The sequence below is a fragment of the Euprymna scolopes genome, chromosome 23, assembly GCF_053919585.1.
Source record: "Euprymna scolopes isolate OS-2025 chromosome 23, ASM5391958v1, whole genome shotgun sequence".
In the NCBI taxonomy this organism is placed as follows: domain Eukaryota; kingdom Metazoa; phylum Mollusca; class Cephalopoda; order Sepiida; family Sepiolidae; genus Euprymna; species Euprymna scolopes.
In genome coordinates, this window is record NC_136504.1 from 25,398,518 (window position 1) to 25,419,234 (window position 20,717).

A 20,717-nucleotide genomic window follows, 5' to 3' on the forward strand; every position below is an offset into this window, starting at 1 on the left:
AGCGTGAATTGAAAAAAGAAAATTGTGCAAATTTTCTTTTTTTTCTATCTTGTATTCAACGTTCTGAAAAGAAGACATAATTTAAAACGATTGTAATTTTAAATGATTAAATCGAGCAAAAACTCTCTTTAAGATAATATATAAAGTAAAGGTATTATAGCAAAAACTTATTTGAAAATACATCATTTGAAATCAAAATTGAAAATTTCGCAAGAACTCTCATGTCCACCTAATATTTGAATGCAGGAAGAAAATAAAGGAACACGAAAAGTAGATATCACCAACAGAATTCAAACACACAAAATTAAGACATAAACTTTGTAGCCTAGTGGAGGATACCCTTTTCTCTTCCCTGCAACCTCTTTCTCACAGAAGAGACGTTGTGAACCTGTCTCTACTTTATCATTATTTCCCTGGAAAGTGCTCGTCTGAGCTCCAATCTATGGTTTGGTTCCCCCCTCGCCAAACTTACATGAGAAACGTCTAGCTGAAACCACTATCAATAATTTCCCCCACTCTTTATCTGTGCCTAAACCTAAATGTAGATTCCATGAACAAAGTTTAGAACTGCACACCTGTGGAACTCTCTTCCATTCCTGCTTTCCGGTTGACTATAATGGTCGTCTTCAAGTCCAACGTAAACAAATTCTTTATAAGCCGTTCCCCTTGAGTAATTCAATTTACCAAATTTCCACTACTAGCAATTACTACAACATTGTCCCCTTGACCACTGTACACTTATTAACCCTTGTCCTCGAGTGGCCTGTGGCCTTGATAAGTGGAGACTCCTTTGTAAAAAAAAAAATAAATCAATAAACTTCAAAGTAAGATTTAAAAATTTCTGTAGAATACCTTGCGATAACAATGTTTGCAGATTATTTTCAGTATGGTGAATGTGTGAGCGCAGCTGTCTATAACAAGATGTATGTATTTCTCAATGGCAAGTAGGAGTGAAAAGCTTAATGGTATTATTATTCTCTGTTAGAAGAATTCGGTAGAATAGAAAGAAACGGATACTGATGTTGTCGCTGATCTAAGTAAGACTATTTAGGACGACTAAAGCAGAGTTTTGGGAAACTTTTATAACAAAACGTTTTTATATTAGGTTGTGCCAAAAGTTGGTAAACATTTTCGAAAATTGGAATTTTTATACAATTTTTTAAGGTTTTATTTTTTTGTTTTATGTTTATATTGTTATAGTGATCTTCATTTTTCTATTCCAGATGGCAATGGATAAAATTGAGCTACGAGTTTTGGTTCATTAATGCCAAGCCACACATCGCCAGAAAGATCAAAGACAAGTTTGAAGAGCTAGACGGTGTTGAGGTTCTGCCACATCCAGCGTACAGTCCTGATTCTGCTCCATCAGATTTTCTGCTGAATGCAACACTTTCTGAATGGCTGCCGATTCGACTCGTTGTACAGTGGGGGAAGAGGTGGCTGGTTACCTTTAATGCATCTAAGACCAAGCTCCTATCATTACATCATAAACGCTCTGATCCCCATTTGGCATCAATTGAAATGGATGGCTCTTGTCTAGGGGAGTTCCCATGTTTTGATAAGCTTCTGGGTTTGACCTTTACTCCTGATCTGAAATGGAACACATACATCAAATCTGTGACCAAGGTCACCGGGAAAATGGTGGGATCCTTCTACCGCTCCAAAAGATATCTAATGATGCAATTCTCTATCTATATAAAAGCCAAGTACGTCCAAGGATGGAGTACTGCTGCCACATCTGGGCAGGAGTTGCTAAAATTACCTATCCTGCCTTGACAGAGTACAAAATAGACTTTGTGGCTTGATGGGTGATGCCTCTTCTCTTCCCTGCAACCTCTCTCCCACAGAAGAGACGTTGCGAGCCTGTCTCTGTTTTATTGTTATTTCCATGGCAAGTGCTCGTCTGAGCGCCATTCTCTGGTCCCCCCCCCCCCCGCCAATCTTTCACGAAAAACACCTGACTAACTGAAACCACTGTCAATAATTTTCCCCACTCTTTATCCGTGCCTAAATCAAAACGTAGATTCCATGAACAAAGCTTCTATCTTAGAACTGCACACCTGTGGAACTCTCTGCCGCTTGCCTGTTTCCCTCCCGACTTCAACTTGGATGTCTTCAAGTCCAACACAGACAAATTCCTGATGAACCGCCCCTTTAAGTAATGACACTTTATCAAATCTCCAATACTAACTATTACTACGATACTATCCCATTGATTACTGTACACACAATAACCCTTATCCCCGAGTGGCTTCTGAGCCTTGATAAGTGGTGACCTCCATGTAAAAAAAAAAAATGAAGTCGAGGAAACATGTCAAGAATTCTTTGCTTCGAAGCTGACTGATCGATAGCAGAAAGTCTTGGAAAATGATAGTCTTTATTTTTAGGGTTAATTTTTTTTGTTATTGTTACTTGGCGAGTAAAATTTCGATTTTTTGCAAGTATTTACGAGCTTTTGGGATGACCTAATATTACAATTTTATAAGAATAAAAGTATTTTCAGTTAATAAATGTTCATTTATACAGATGTAGATAAATATTTATTGATTTTAAATTAACACTAAAATTAAAATATATAAATATCAAATGTTTCTCTCTGTAACTTGATCATATCATTTGCAATTTGCAAACGCTGCTTGGCTATCAGTCTCTTCATGATGTATTTCCAAATCAAACGGAATTCAAAATAACTGATAGTTATGAAATCTCCAAGTAAAGGAAACCGAATTGTCAATTTAAAATTCAACACCTCTAAAATAACACTATAAAAATATAAAAACACTATAAAAATATTTTTAAAAAAATACTATATATATATGTATATATATATATATATATATATATATATATGTATGTATGTATGTATGTACAAATCAGTAAAGAAAGAAAATGACGATATAAAGTTATCTAGTAATATATAGATATATATATATATATATATATATATATATATATATATATATATATATATGAAATAAAATAAAAAATAAAATAAAATAAAAAATTACAATTAAATTTACCAAAATGATCCAAGATGGTAAAATCAAAGTATATTATAAATATTAAAGAATTAATATTTATAAAGTTATCTTAGCCAGATGTAAAAGCTCGATAAAACCAAATAGGAGATAGAGCTTATAATTCACTGGATTATTTATCTTCCACCAGACTATCCATTCATGTGTAATAACCTTTTTCTTCACCATATTCCCTCTGCTTCACTTTTCTTGTTATCAAGTAAGATCTTTGACTTACTTGTTGTTTCATCAAATACTTTTACATGCAAAATCCGATCCTGCATTTTGCTAATTCTTACCCTCTGATGAGAAGAAAAGTATTTCTTCGAAACTCCGCGGATTAAGGACTATCCACTTATCTAGTGTTTCCTTTTTAGATTAAATATGTTTTTAACTCATTTCAAAGTGATTTTTTAACATGTTTTATTAACTGTTTGCTCGTATATATATATATATATATATATATATATATATATATATATATAAAATAAAATTTCCGTTTTGTCTTTAAATATTCCTATCTATCAATTATATTAATCTACTTACACATTCATATCCTGTATGTATATTTATTTATATTTTACTATATGCATTTACTTACATACTTACTTGCTTTATCCGGAATTTGCAGATACCGGCCATCCTCTCCCCTTAAAATTTTTTTTTTATTTTATATTTTATATTTATTTTTATGTTTATTTTTTTTTTATTTATTTATTTTTTCCATTTAGTGTCTTTTAATAACTCTTGCTGACATTTTCTTAAGTAATAACCTGTACATTTCAGTTGACCTCTTTTTTTGCCTTATATTATTCGTGCCGTTTAACATCATCTTGTCTGGGTCATTTTGACATTTACTTTTCTAATTTATATTTAATTCTATCACAATTTAATCTTTTTTTTTCTCTCTCTCTCTCTCTCTCTCTTCTTCTTTACTGATTTTGTTAATTACACTTTGTTCTCGGCAGCCATGTTAAAAGCATATCTTATTTTTCTTTTATTAATATTATTGGAATTTTTCCCCCTTTTCCATGTACATATTTGTGAATTATTTCACGGATTTCGGCCTTTTGGATTATTTTGGACCATCTTCCAATTACGCGATTTCCTTGGATTTTACTTGTGCGAATGGAAAATTAAATTAACTTTCTTGGACTTACATTTTTGGATTTCACCGTCATTGGATAATTTACCTTTCACCTGACTATCCATTCACGTGAAATCGCCTTTTTCTTCACCAAAGTCCCTCTGCTTCACTTTTTGTTATCAAGTAAGATCTTTGACTTACTTGCAGTTTCATCAAATACTTTTGTATGCAAAATCCGATTCCGCATATGCTAATTTCTACCCTCGGATGAGAAGGAAAGTATTTCTTTGAAACTCCGTGGATTAAGGACTATCCACTTATTAAGTGTTTCCTTTTCAGATTAAATATGTTTTTAACTCTTCTTCAAAGTGTTTTTTAACATATTTTATTAACTATTTGCTCTTATATATATATATATATATATATATATATATATATATATATATAATAGTTTTTTTAAGCCTTAATTTTTTTTATTCATCCAGCCTTGACAGACGTGTTTTAAATATTATCTCTAGTGCTTTTCTTTTAATGATTTGGAATTCATTCCATTAGCGCTTTTTTCCAAGGAACTCTGCCTTTTGGATGATTTTGGACCATTTGGAATTTACCCATTGGATTGAAATTTTAAATTCAACCGTTTTGGATTTTACCATTTTTGGATTTTTACCCTTCACCGGACTATCCATTCATGTGAAATCTTTTTATTATTTTTCTTTTGCCTCCTGTTCCTCTTACCTCACCCTTTTTTTAACCAAGTAAGATCTTTGACTTATTTGTAGTTTCATTAAATACTTTTATATGCAAAATCCGATCCTGCATTTTGCTAATTCCTGCCCTCTGATGAGAAGGAGAGTATTTCTTCGAAACTCTGCGGATTAAGGACTATCCACTTACCTTGTGCTTCCTTTTTTAAAATTAAATATGTTTTTAACTCTTTTTCAAGATGTCTTTTAACATGTTTTATTAATCATTTGTTCATATATATATATATATATATATATATATATATAGATAGATAGATAGATAGATAGATAGATAGATAGATATAGATATAGATTTATTCATTTATTCAATAAGGGTATACATCAATTTATGTGTAGGGTATTTTTATTTATTTTATTTGTTTTATTTAGTTGTTTGTTTTGGGGGTTTTTTTTAATAATATTTCGATACTGCTTTGCACTCAAAAAGGATACCCCCATCAAAAAAATAAATAAATAAAACTTTGCAATACATTTCTATCCCTTACTCCCAAAAACTCTCTCCTACAGTATATTTTCTCAGTGATCGTACTTTCATTTTATTGTTTTTTTTTTGTTTTTTTTCTCCTCTTGGTGTCACTTGGCAATTTAGATCTTTACATTTGTGCATTTAACTTTTATATCCTTTTTTGTATCCATTTTGTTTCCCTATTTTTACTCTTCTATATTTAATTGCTTTGTATCTCTTATAACTTTTGTTATGTATTATTACTATATAATCCTTAATATTTTAATATCTGTCGTGGACTGGTGGATATATTATACATATCCCCCAGTCATACAAAATAGGAAAAATGATTTGAATTGGAAAAGGAAAAATGAATTGCTTTGAGGAAGGAACGAACAAGGTGTTTACTTGAATTAAACGAACTAGGATTTATTTTGTGAAGAAACAAGTGAAAGAAAAGGGTACAACACATGCTCATGTCCACGTTCATCTCTCGCTGTTTACTGGTGGGAAGGAAAGTCTATTGTCATAGAGAGAGAAAGGGAGAAATTCAATCCAGTTTGGTGTGCGTCTCTCGCTGTTAGCTGGTGAGAAGGAAAGTCTGTTGTAGTATAGAGAGAGAGAGAAAATGAGAAAAAGTCAATCCAGGCCATGGAGATAGAAAACACATAAAGTGTACATACTGTCTCTTAGCTCGTGCCCCATACATAGTCGCAGGGGACGTGACGCGCGTGGGCGCCCCGAAAAGGGGAGAATGGTCCGACGACTGCTCAGCTCGAGGGCTAAGTCGAAAAGGCTTGGAAACAGGTTGTCTCTTCCTTTTATAGGTGTTTCCGGTGGTCTTTTGTGCATGTGTGGATTTCCTTTGAAGGGGAAGTGACGTCACCATGTGTGCGTACATGTGCGCGTATATGTGAGTACATGTGCGTACGTTAGCATGTGTGTGTATACACGTGAATGTGAGTGTATGTACGCGAACGTTAATATATCTACTTGTGTGTACATGTGCGCGTATGTTTGTGTGTGCGTATGTATATGACAAGTAATATGGCTTGAAATGTGAATGCGTGTTTTTGTAGAAAAGGCTCGCGCATATCTTTTCATCACATGCTCCTTTGCATCTTTATGCCCTTATTCCACCATTTGTTTATCCTCTATCTTATTCAACTATAATATTCCTATACTGTATCCTTTATAATTTGTGCTCTCACATTTATTATCTTAATATTATCTTCTCTATATAAATAAAATGAACTCATTTTTTCCCGTCTGATTTTGACATTAATAGGATTAAAAATCAAGATATTTCATGCAAATATAATATGCACAAACGGCAGAACAATATCTGAGGTGTGTTATAGGCTTATTATTTCTCAAATTCCTCGATAATCTTAGATTTCTATACTTTTTCTGCTGAGAAGTCACGGCCAAAATCGGTTAAGATCAATGGAAGTGGTAAAATATTTTCTCTCTAATAAATTCCTCCTCCCCCTGCCACCACTTAACACCGTTTGGGGATCGTTCACAAGGAACAGTTGAGAAGAGAACACCGGTTTGTTTTCGTAGTTCTTTCATGTGAAGTTATTTAAAATCACTAAACTAAGCTGCAGTGCTCTGTGGCGTAGTGGTTAGCGTGCTGGACAATTCACATTATATTTTCACGTTCGCGCCGACCTACCGTAGTCGTTTCATTTATTTTTTTTTTTTTCCTAAACAACTGGAATGGACTTTTCTTGGTGGCCGAACTGTTAACGTTGCAGATGTTTTTTTTTTTTGCTTTTTTTTTCACACTTTATTTTCCTACTTTTACTCATGACTCCGGGTTTGATCCTTCCTACTTACCTACGATAACATTTTTTAAAACTCCCCCCCCCCGTCCCGGAAACAAACACTCGGGCAACGCCGGGTACCCCCGCTAGTTCCTAATAATTACACATTTCTTTTAAGCACTGTTATAATTTCAGATACCTTCTCTAAAATATACTGATATAGCATAAACCCCATATTTCATTTAAACCCTTTCCATAGCTATAACCCTTTAGTACATATAATTAAACAAGCATCTTCCTTCAATTAACGTACCCTATATTCTCCTATAGAGTCTAATCATACATTTTGTTCATATATATTAAACCCACTACGATAGATATGCCCTATACCTACCGGCATTATATAATAAAAACTATACTCCTTTTATATCACAGAAATCAATTTAGTTGCCCCAAACAGCCTCAATATTTTATTTCGCCCCTGATATAACTATCGCTAGACGTCGCATCCCTATTATATTACCTAGTATCTTCTCTCCTCTTCTGATGAGAAGCATTAGGCTTTGAAATGCGATGGTATAAAGAGTTCTCATTTACCCTACACTCCAACTGATGTATACTATTATTGAATAAATGAATAAATCTATATATATTAGTATGTAGTTTTATATCGTCATTTTCTTTCTTTACTGATTTCTATATAAGCTCCAAAACAATTTGTTGAGCTTTGCATTAGCCTGATAAGTCTCCGCTTAAAGAATTGATCTTATTCTCTTCCTTTAAATCTTGTAATCTTGCATTTAAATATATATGTGTGTGTGTGTGTGTGTGTGTGTGTGTGTGTGTGTGAGTGTGTGTGTGTGTGTGTGTGTGTATAGTCAATCACTAATTTTTTTAATTTATTTTATTTTATATATATATATGTAAAATAAAATAATTAAAAATAATTAGTTATTGAATATATATATATATATATATATATATATATATATATATATATATATATATATATATATATATATATAATAAAAAAACATAAAAATACTTAGTAATTTAATATATATTTATGTATATATTACATTATATTATATTATATATGTAAAATTAGTAATTGAATGCATGATTCATCTGAGGAACTCTTAAACATTACTTTCAGTGAGGAGAAACGTTTTCGGTAGACAAACTAAACGGTCGGAGATCACAAAACGAAGAAACCTCTAATCATGGCCTCCAAGGCTGTTGGAGCGACTGTAAAAGCCGTTTCGGCCGCGGCCAGGAAGACCCCAAGACTTCACAAAGCACCATTGACATTAGTAAGTAATTTATTTTTTTATGTAAGGATCATGTGCAAAAAATTTCGGTTTTCCAACATTAATCTTAGTGGCATAAATGTGTGTCTTTCCACCGTTACATAATGAATGTCAGCGTTTTCTTGTTTTTATTTTGATACGCAAAAAAAAAAAAAATCATTTAACAAAATTGCTATAAAATCGAGATTCCGATTTTTCTTTTGTATTTATTATTAATTAAAAAAAAATGTGCAAATTTTAGAGCGTGTATAAAGGCGACAGATCGAGCAAGAGAGATAAATCGTGAAACGAGAAATTTGTTTGTTTGTTAAATAGTGTTCTTCCTGGCCTTCGGGCCGGGATTAAAGTGTAGTATCTGTTCTGTAGATGCTGCAGTGCTGCACTTAAGATAAGTTGTACCAGTCAATGGAGGGGAAACGCTCTATACTGGGACAGTTATTATTTTTGGTAACCAGAGTGCCCCCTTTTTGCCTACTTTTAGGGGAGCTGGTTTTTACCCCACATTAAAAACGGCCTTGTGCCTAATTTGCTTTGGTGGTGAAGCAAATAAATACATTAAATTGTTAGCTGAAAGTACAGAAGTGCCACACCTTCCCCATGTTAAGAATGACTTTCTAAATAACGCCATTATTTCAGCGTGGTAACGTGCACAACTTGTGCACTGCACAAGTACCAATTTAGTTAAACAAAAAACTATTTTAACATTTTAATAATTTCCAGTTCTGTTTTCGTAAATTTATGTAAAAAATATTTTTGAAGTAATTTAATTAAATAACGAACAATAAGCAAAGCATTGAAAGTTATCTAAAATGTGATTTCTAAAATAAGCAATCTGAGTTATGTCCCCTGTTTCTGCAATTTTATTTTTGTAAAATCGATCTGTAACTTGTAAAGTTGCTTTTGTAGGCGAGTTTCCACCGCCTAAAAATGCATGTTTTTCACCTTTTTTTTTTTTTATTTGGTACTAGTGCAAGTGCACTTATTAGTCCGAAATAATGTTATTTAGAAAGCCATTCTTAACATGGGGAGGGTGTTTTGTACTTATTCTGTACTTTAACCTTACAATTTTAATAAAAACATAAAACTTTAATTAAAAATTGCGCGGATCAATAAGTTTTTTTTTCCAACAATTATATATTACAGGGCACTTGTACAGTTTAATCAAGACATTAAAAAATGAAAATATCGAAAAAAAAAAAAAAAGTTATACTGTACATATCCGTTTTGACGGAAGATCTCCGAAAAAAAAAAAGGTACTGGTCGCGATTAGAGTTCCCTGCCGAACACCCTAAAAAAAAAACACTGACTTCTCCCTTAGTTGCCATAGTAACTAAACGATCATGAAATTTTATCGACTTTGTTTTACTGTTTATGAATATTGAAATAAAAGACATTACTACACATTTATTAATAATATCTCACTTTTAATCACTTTTTTAAATAGCATTTTCTTTTTAAATGACGACGTTTTTACTGTTTATGAATATTAAAAGAAAAATAATTACTAAACATTTATTAATAAAAAAATGGGTGCTAGTGCACTTATGATCCGCGCTATATTTTAAATCGTATTTCTAAACTTAATTAAAGTTTAATGTTTTTTATTCAATTGTAAGGTTAAAACGTAGTCATTTAAAAAGAAAATGCTATTTAAAAAAGAAAAGAAAAAGTCGATAAAAGTGACACATAAACAGTAAAACAGTAAAAAAAAGTCGATAAAAGTGATTAAAAGTGAGATATTATTAATAAATGTGTAGTAATGTCTTTTATTTCAATATTCATAAACAGTAAAACGAAGTCGATAAAAATTCATGATCGTTTAGTTACTATGGCAACTAAGGGAGAAGTCAGTGTTTTTTTAGGGTGTTCGGCAGGGAACTCTAATCGCGACCAGTACAAAAAAAAATTTCACTTAATTTGATCGACGACGACATCAAGTAGTTTTTTTTTTTTTTTTTTTTTTTTTACAGCGGAAAAACGCGTTTTTATGACAGCACGTTGAAGGCAGACATATTGGATTTTTTCTTAATTTTTGTTTGGAGTTTAGAACCGCCACGAGGAGATAACTCCCGTTAAAGCGCCGATACTCCCTCCCCATCTTTGATACTAGCTTTTCTTCCTAAAAATCAAACCTTTTGCTCGGTATCTTAACAAATTGTTTTTTCGCTGTAAAACAAAAACTACTTTGATGAAATTAAGTGAATTTTGGGGGGAGAACGTCATTCCATAACGGATACGTACAATTTAAACTTTTTTCGATATTTTCATTTTTTTTAATGTCTTGATTAAACTGTACAAGTACCGATTACAGACTTGATCATATCGGCAGAATTTTTTTTTTTTTTTTTTTAATAACCTCTAAGGAGATCACTTCCTCGTTATAACGTTCTAACCACGTGACACGTCTGGGAAGACATGGACAGTAAGTCAGGTAGGTTATAACGAGAAAGTGAGCCCCTTAAGTCATTAATTTTTTTTTTTTTTTTTTTTTTTTTTTTGTGTGTTTATTTTTTTTTTCAAAATCTTTTCGGCTAATATAATACTTAAGTCCGTAATCTGATAATCGTCGAAAAAAGGTGTAAAGCACGCATTTTTGGGGGGTTGGCACTCTCGTATCGGTGGCCGTGTCAGTAGGCACCTCCAAATTCTTGTAAAATCTCCAACGTTTTACGCAGTAACAGTAACATCATCATTTTGTGTCTAACTTGTAATTGTGTATAAATTTTACGGATGACCAAAGACAATAACATGAATCATGGAAGCAGCGATTTTGCCTATTGTGTTAATTTTACTAATTAGAGCTCTCCGTACACTCTTATAAAAGTAAGCTCGCCCCCCCCCCCCGAAAAAAAATAGGTACTTATGCACTTATGTTTCCGTGCTGAAATAATACCGTTATTTAGAAAGCAATTCTTAACATGGGGAGGGTAGAGTGTGATAATCAAACCCGTCACAAATTTACTGTTTGCATGGTATGGACCCTGGGACTATCTTACACCATTTCACCACTTTCAGTAGTGTTTTCTTATAGTGAAGTGACTTATCACATCGTGGAGGAATCTTTAGCAGACATTTGAAATAAAAGTTTTTAAAAAAAAAAATGTTCATTTTTTTTTTTTTTTTTTTTTTTTTTTTTTTGTGTGTGTGTTACATAGTTTTTAATGCTTTTTAATTGATCCAAACATTTAATTTTCACGATCGGTTTACAAAAACATAGTGTTTTTCGTTCTTCTGCAATATAATTTAATACTAGCAGACTGCCAGGCATTGCCTGGTCATAAAATACGCATAAATATATTTTAATTCGTGCAAATTTCTCATTCATTATTATAGAACCAACTCTATTGATTATTATCCAACATATAGTAGGCACCGCCAAAAATGGCCGCAAAATCAAGTTGTTGTTGTTTTTTAAAACTAAATTACATTTATTAAAATCCATTATTTCTGAGTAACTTTTTTTTTCCAGAAAGATAAAACCCTGAATTTTATCATATAGAAAACAGAATAATGTAAAACTTTTTCTATTTTTAATTCAATTTTAAATGTTAAATTTTCCCAAAAAGTTAACAATTGACATTTTTTGTCTTGCACAAAAAACGTACTTAAATATTTAAAAAAAAGGGTTTTTGAAATAATCAATTTATTTATTTATTGTCTAACTAAGATTTAGGATGATTTTCTAAGAGAATATGCAAAAATATTATAATATAAGTACCTGAATTTCAAATAATTCCACTTATTCATATAGGTAACCAAATATTTCGCGTCGACGTAGAGTTCAGATCGACTCTGTTTACATTTTCTTTTGATGATAAGAAAACTATGGAAGACCAAACAGGCCAAAAAAACTTATTTTTCAGTGACGAAAATTTCAATGTATTATTAAGCTAAGGCTGGCCAGTACCAGATGGGTGACCATTTGTATGAGTTTGGTTTTTAATGTGTATGTGTGTGGGGGCCAGGCTCCCCAAAATGGGGGGGGGGGACAATTTAAAGCAGAATAAAAAAAATTATTTCAGCGCGTTTGGTCCACTGTAGTCGAAAGGCGGCAAACGTTTTCAAACGGGATCGAAAAAAATGATGCTATTTTTAACACAAAGGGCACAATATTTATCGAATTTTTTTTTTTTGGTATCGATTATTCAAAGCATGCCCTGTTTAATAATGGTCATGCATTATTCGGCTCGCTAAAAAAAAATTGTTAATTTATTTATCAAAAATTTTAAAATAGCTTTTTTCGTATAAATATTAAAAAAATTTTTTTTTTGTTTTGCTTAACTTAAATTAATTATTTTACTTAACATATTCACCGAATTTCACACTTCAAAACTCAAAAGCGGGATAATTAAACACAATCGAAGTTCTGATATTCAGACGTCAAAATAAGGTATGCAAACAATTTTTTTTTTTTTTTTTTAATCTATAATTCTGTCCCTTACAACAACACAATTTGTTGATTTCAGTTTCAGATGATTATTTTAAGCATATTTGTTCCCACTTCAAAACAAGGGGGGGTTTTGTAAGCAAAAAAATATATATATATAAATATCGTTTATGAAAAATAAGTACACTGTTATAAAGTTCATTCTTCTCCTAATAATCGCTGAAAATTTCGTATTGATCGGATAATTACCTGATTTTTGGTAGATTTTTAAAAAGACGGTCCGTCAAAAAGTACTGACCTGCCCCCCCAGTTTTGGCGGTGCCTAACATATAGTAATGATTTCAAAAGTTTTAAAAACAGATTACGACTTAGGTACCATCCGTTAGAATTGAAACCAGAATGTTTAAGTGCTCCAGCCTTAATCGTTATTTATCTCTCCAGTGTCGTTACCATCTGAGCTACCGACAGATGGATATGAAAGGTTAAACATTAAACAATTTTGAGCTATGAATGCTTAGTTTTGAGCATGCGCAAAAGTAACAGCAGGGAGTAATGTTTTATTTGACTTACCCTGCCAAAATAAATTGTTTTATTTTCAATTTTGACCCCTTAGTAATTTTTGCTGGCTAAAAACCAAATCGAAAGTCCAAATACCCTAAATATCAAATTTCAACTCTAGACCAAATCTTTAGATAGGAGTTTGATAGACTTTTCGCACACACAGCAACAAGGTCACTTGTTGAGACAGGTTATGTCGGCCAGTTTGCCATCAGGGATCACTGTTCAAACGGAGAACATCTCATTGATTTTGCAGCAACAAATCAGCTTTCAATCTCAAGCATCCATTTTCAACATCTCCAATACCACCTCGTAACTTGGTACTCCAATGACGGTGTCACTCAGAACCAAATAGACCACATCTTCATTGAGTCTCCAATCATGTCTTGGGCCGTGCAAAACTACGTCTACAACTAAAGGCAAATAAGAAGACTCATCGGTGACTGAAACATGATGTATCAAGTGTGAAGCTACTCAAACTCTTTTCGAATCCATCTATCCAATCATTTCAACTAGGGATGGGACGATTCCAATATTTTTTCCGATTCCGATCCAATTACCAATTCTGTATTAAATTCCCGATTCCGATACAATTCCTGATTCCGATTCTTTATAAATCTCTAAATATTTAACTATAAAGTTGTTATTGTTTCCCGATTACCGTAAACCCATGTTAAAAACACAGGTTAAATGGGCAGATATTTTCTCAAACGTAAAGATACACTTGTGAGTGAAGATCCATTGGTTTTAGTTTTATTAATAGTTTAAAATTAATAAATATTCATTATTTTAGTATTACTATCAAAAGGAGAATATTTTTCTTTATAGAAAATCAAATAAAAAAGGCAATTAAAAGAATCGTTTTTGGCATCGGAAAATAGGCACAAATTTTTTCCGATACCACAAAAAGTTGATTTTTTTTTATTTCCGATTAATCGTCCCAACACTAATTTCAACGCTCTTGAAGCACTTCTATCGACTGACACAAATACCAAGGATCTGTGGCAATCCTTCAAAAGCAATGTTAATGATGTAACACATCAGTCAAAAGATGTCAAATCGTCAATACCAGGCTGCACAATTAAGATTGCAAACTGAACAAAACAAGTTTGATGATTCAGGTCCCATAACTTCCAACTGCATTATGAAGCTGCCTGCTCTGAGAAAGCTGATCATAACATTTATTGGCAAAAAATTTCTGAAAACCTGAAGCAATCTTCGTTGTGATACCAGAAAGCTGTACAGAATTCTTTGATCAACCACGAAACCATTCGAAGGCAGCAACGAAATAATTCTCTAATCAACAAGGAGACTATCACAAATCTTGAGTGCCTCCAACATTGGAGTGATCACTTACCCCAACGCTTAATCATTCCAGTCAAACCCTTCAGATTCCAACTGTTCTTTCTGCAGTTTATGACTGTTATCACCCCTGTCCCCACTATTGATGAAATCCTGGATGGCATAAAAAACTGAAAACCAATAAGGCAGCTGGAGAAATAGTCTTTTATCTGAAATCTTCAAATATTCTTTAGACGTATTGATCGCAACCCTCCATCAAATCTTCACCAATGTCTAGGAAACCGAAAAACTTCCTCAAGACTAGAGCGATGTTGTTTTGCTTTATTTTTACAAGAAAGGAGATAAATGCTGTTGCAGTAATTATGGCAGTATCAGCCTTATCAATACCAGTGCAAAACTCTTCACTGTCATCCTGATGAAGCGGTTTCAAAAACAAAGACACATGGACAAGGCCAAACCAGTCGGATTTCATCAAGGCCAAGTATGTACCAACTAGATTTTCCCTAGAATAAGTACTTGAGTATCGCTGGAGTTACCACCAAAAGACTATCATCTGCTTCATTGACGTTTCTAATGTCTGTGTTTGATGGCATGCTCCTAAAATTGCTTTACCTCAAATCAAAGCCTACTATATCTCCACCCGCACTAAAGTCCAATTGTATGGATAGGAGTCATGATTCTTTGGCATTCACTTTGCCGTCCAACAAAGATGTGTTCTCTCACCTTCATTCTTCAATTACGATATCGATTGGATCACATTGAATGCCCGTGCCAACTTTGTGTAACGATCAGTCGTGATCTACAAATATCAGATCTCAACTACGCTGATGATATTGTCATATTGGGTGAAATACGCTTCAAAAATCGACACAAAGATAAATGCCAATAAGACAAAATTGTTGTCCGATTTAGTCGGTATTGCAATAAAGGAATTTTCCAAACAAAAACATCCTGTTTGAATACAATTAACCAAGATTTATTTTTCATTGGAGGTTAAAATGGTCTTCGTGTTCCTAGGTTGAATAGCAAACTTGTAAAATGAGATTTTTGCCTAACCAAACCGAAGTTCAGCATCACAATCCTTTAGCTAAGAGCTCCAAGGGCCCACGTTGCCTCAGGAGAGGTATGCCAGCATAAATGACCATAAGCCATCAAATTGCCTCCCTTTCCTATCTCCTTGAATCTTAGATTGTGGCTTTTGTTAGTGATCACTATTCAACCACCCAAAAGCTGACTACTCAAGATATCCACTGAAGATAATAGCTAGATAGTGTCCATTCAAAGGGATTTATCTGCAGATAATTTTAGGCATTAACACGAGTCTCCGTTTAATGTATTTTATTTCAAACAAAAAACATCTCATGGGTGGCTGAATTCCAAGCAGATATTTTCAAGGTACTTGTACAGTTTAATCAAGACATTAAAAAATAAAAATATCGAAAAAAGGTTATATTGTACGTATCCGTTTTGGACTGAAGATCTCTGAAAAAAAATTTCATTTAATTTGATCGAGTAGTTTTTTTTTTGTTTTGTTTTTTACAGCAGAAAAACACGTTTTTATGAGAGCACGTTGAAGTCGGCCATTATGGAAATTTTTAACATGCCACGGGGAGATAACTCTATGTAAAGCACCGAGACTCCCTCCCCCTCTTTATTACTAGCTTTTCTTCCTAAAAATCAAACCTTTTGCTCGGTATCATAACAAATTGTTTTTTCGCTGTAAAAAAAAAAAAAAAACTACTTGATGAAATTAAGTGAAAATTTTTTTAGAACTTTGTTCCATAACGGATACGTACAATATAATCTTTTTTCGATATTTTTTAATGTCTTTATTTAAACTGTACAAGTATCATTTTTCAATTCTCTATGTCCCCCTCCTCCTTTTTTCCTTTAGCCGTGCATCTATCATCTGCAGTGTTTGCCATTCATGTGCATCACTAAAATAAGCAGCCTAGCACTTGTTTACACAACAACAAACATGGGTCCAAACAAAGAATAATACAGAAGCAAGACAGAAACAACAGTATAAAGAGAAAATAAACAACAAAACTACATGGCAGAAGGAGGGGGGAGGGTTTATGCAACGCTAATTTGCCATCAAAAAGAAGAGAAAAGGAATCATGCATTTTCTATATTAAGGAAAAAAACGAGGTTGCAAAACAAAAGTACAGGGTGCAACAATAATGGTTTTGCCCTAAAGAAAACGATACTACAGCTTTATTTTAAAACTTGAAAAAAATCAATTCTGGTAACTTGATTATGTAGTAGAGCTGACATCTGTTCAATGTAGCCACCTTCAGCCTACATCACCAATATGGGTCCAGAACTGGGAGCATGCCTTTTCTACAAGCGTCGGCGGGAGCTCGGCAAATACTTGGCAGATGGCAGCAATCATGCTAGCTTTGGTAATGTGGGAGGTCATGTTGATGATGCTCTCAACATATGACTAAATGCAGTAGTCGGAGTTCAAGTCGAGTGAGAAGAGTACAAAGTCTTGGCGCTCCTGAAACCAAGCCTTGGTCTTTTTAGACGCTATCCTGCTGCCACACCCAGGGTATGCCAGCGGCCACCTGATTGCACCAGGGAATCATCACACTCTTAAGCATATCCAGGTACACTTACTTTCAGAGTGGTTGTCAATAAGATTAGGGTAAACTGTTTTTATCTTTTAAGCCTGAAATTCATGATCAACTCGGTAAAAAAAATTGGCGGACAATACAATAAAACATTCTTGTAATGTGTATAAGACGTAGACATGTGCAACTCTTTATAAATTGAATATTAAATATTTATGTTTATAAACAATTTCATTTTTTTTTTTTCTTACCATTCTCATTATGTTGTTGGAATTGTATTTCTAAACCAATCTTGTTATCTTTGCCAATATTGGAAATTAAGTTTTTCAAAGTTTTTGAACTCCGTATGTGTGTAGATGAATTTCTTAAGTACTCATGGTGTAACAGATAAAGTACTTGGTAAAATTTTGGAGGTTGAATGTTCATTCCTCATTGCGGACAATACTCAAAATACAGTTGTGAATTATATTACTTAAAACTTCTACCCAGTCATGACTGAAGGAACGCAAACATGCTACCTCGGTGGATGAAATAAAAGTTTTTTTTTTGTTTTTGTTTTTTTCAAAATTCTGTGCAGATTCTCGCGTTCAACAAGATATACTGATCAAAACGTGAAAATACCACTCAAGATGAGAACAGTAAGTAATAATCCAAATTATCATTTCTCATCTCAAAATTCCAGAAACATAATTTTGGATTTATATCTATTTTTCTAGACTCCTTCAGCTATTAAGAAGATTAGAGAAATAATGGATAACAGACCAGAAATGGTAAGAAATTTCTTTTTTTCTTTTTTTTTTTATCAGCATTTGAAATAATGACAAAAAAGATTGTTTTTTTTTTTTTTTCTTTATCCTTTTGGTTTTCTTTTGTTTTTTTCGTTCTTTTTTTTCTGTTTTTTGTTCTTTTTTTGTTTTGTTTCTCCGTTCTTTTCTTGTTTTGTTTCTCCGTTCTTGTTCTTTGTTTTTCATTCTTTTTTTGTTTTGTTTTGAATTTTTTTTTTTTTTTCTTTTTTACATGGTAAATTTCCAGGGGTATTTTCATGTGATCTCTTCATCATCAGTCTAATATCCGTGTTTACATACATGCACATATTGTATGGCTTTTAGAAATTGCCTTACAAATCATCTCTGGCCAGTTCACCCTTATTCCTTTCCATGTTTTCCTTGGTTTACTCCACCAATTGACCCTTCTACCTCAACTGTTCTAAATCTACCAACCCAAGAACTCTCACTCGTTCTTTTAACATGGCCATGAAGTCTCCTGTTCTTCACATACTGTTCAAATTAAATTTTACTCTGAGGTCATCAGATCTAAGCCTATCTTTAAGACTCGCATTACACATCCATTATATCATTTCTTTCCATGCAACGCATATCCTCAACACTTATTAGCTAGGTTTTACTCCTATACATCTTCACACTGCATACACGTGCCTGATAGACTCTTCCTTTCATCGACAGTTAGTAATGACAGAATTTCTTTAACATACTCTATCTACTCTTACAATTGCACCAGCTCATTTCTAAGTTCCGATGATATCACTGAAGTAACAAAACTTTTGAATGGCCTCAATAGTTTCACCATCCAAATATACTTTTTCTCCACATCTAAGTTTTCATGTCTCCATTGTCTTACACTTTTTGCACACAAACTTGATATCATTTCTCAACCTGTGTGTATTTCAACTTCACTTTTTGTGTATCTAGTGCCCACAAGAAAATTATATTGAAGCAAACACTTTCCACAAACTTTGTATGTATATATATATATATATATATGTGTGTGTGTGTGTGTATGAAATAAAAGTTAGTTTTGTATTAAAAACTCAAATACGATCATTGTTGATTTAACCATTAACATAATTTTAAATAATTAATATTAATAAAATAAAATATGCATCAAGTGCACTTGAAAGCCAAATTACGACGCAATTTTACGAAAATAAACAAATATTTCACTTGTTTGAAATTTATAATCTTTTAAATAATGAGAGGCGCAGTTTTTCCCCTCTGCACCAAAATACCATAGGTTTACACCAACAGATGGCGCATAAAAATTTATGTTTACACTATTAGCCATTAGCTTATATAACTATAGAACTCCATTACAGATATATTATTCCGTAATATTAAAACATTACATTTATTCCTAGTAGCGCCATCTTCATCATCGTCATAACTTAGACGAAGTAGCACAAATTTTACCCCCTCTTACCTAAGCAACTAACCAAACTCCATGAATAGATATTTGAAGATATTAAGAACTTGAAGCATAAACTTTTTTACCAAAATGAGCAAATTCTGAATTAAATATGAAAAGAGTTGGTATACCGTAAAAGCAAATAAACAAACCAAATATAAAATCTGACATATTTTCAATTTTTTCTGTGACCCTCCCCCTTTTCTTGACCAAACATCTCTCCCCTGCAGCAAGCCTGTTATTCACGTGCACCACAAATATGCAGCCTCCTAGTGCATGTTTACAATAGTATAAAAATATACTCATAATTATTGTAAGACTTTTTAATGGGAGTTTAATTAGCCTGAAGCGTGCAAGAATATTTGTACAGCTCTGTTATTAAAAGTAAACTTTTATATGAAAAATATATAATGTATAGGAAAAATTAACTAGTGGTTTATGGGGAATAGAGTGGACCATCTAGTTTACTTTCAGCAGTCTAGTAACTATCGCTTCCCTTATTTTGTCCTTTTGGTTCTTATGTTCTATGAGCAATTTTTCTGACAAAGGGGGAAGAATTGTTTTTTTGGATGGGAATCTATCCACATAACATTTATCATTGAAGTGGTATTTTTTTTTACCTGTACCATTTGCTTTCTTCCAACTAGACTATTAATATTATAATGAATTACGCCAGAGTTATAATTCAACTCATTAAGGCCACAAAACTGCGTCATTAACATTTTATAAAGCGCCAACTAATAGAAAATTCTAAAACCTTCTGTATTAAAACTTTCTATTTCTTTTTTTAATAGTTACTAGCAGGGGGGGTACCCAACCTTGCCAATCATAAAATACGCTTAAATATATTTTAATTCATGCAGATTTTGTATTATTACAAAGTCAATTTGCCATCTGGCATTGCCCGGTCGTAAGATATGTTTAAATATGATGTTTTAATTCATGCAGATTACGTATTAATTATTACAGAAACAATTCTCTAACAATTATATTGAACCTAATATCTAGTAATGAGATCAAAACTGAAAAAAAATGACTTTTTTTTTTTTTTTTTTTTTTTTACACAGTGATCACCACTTATCAAGGCCCGGAAGCTACTCAGGGATAAGGGTTATTGCAAGTACATTACGTTAGTGTGGAGATTTGATGAAGTGTTTACTTAAGGGGGCGGTTCATTAGGAATTTGTTAACATTGGACTTGAAGACATCCAAGTTGTAGTCCGGTGGGAAGCAGGCGGACGGAACAGAGTTCCACAGGCGTGCAGTTCTAAGAAAGAAGCTTTGTTCATGGACTCCA

General features: G+C 32.8%; 1 protein-coding gene across 2 annotated transcripts in view; it reads left to right on the forward strand.

Moving 5' to 3' along the window:
• Positions 1-20,717, forward strand: part of LOC145245802 (iron-sulfur cluster assembly 1 homolog, mitochondrial-like) — a 54,150-nt gene that overhangs the window by 26,234 nt on the left and 7,199 nt on the right. For both annotated transcript variants that reach the window (XM_080107448.1, XM_080107447.1), the window contains 2 exons: positions 8,242-8,398; positions 17,935-17,988. In XM_080107448.1, the coding sequence (XP_079963574.1) occupies positions 8,309-8,398; positions 17,935-17,988 (144 nt within the window). In that variant the 5' untranslated portion in view covers positions 8,242-8,308. The remainder of the gene's footprint in view (positions 1-8,241; positions 8,399-17,934; positions 17,989-20,717) is intronic.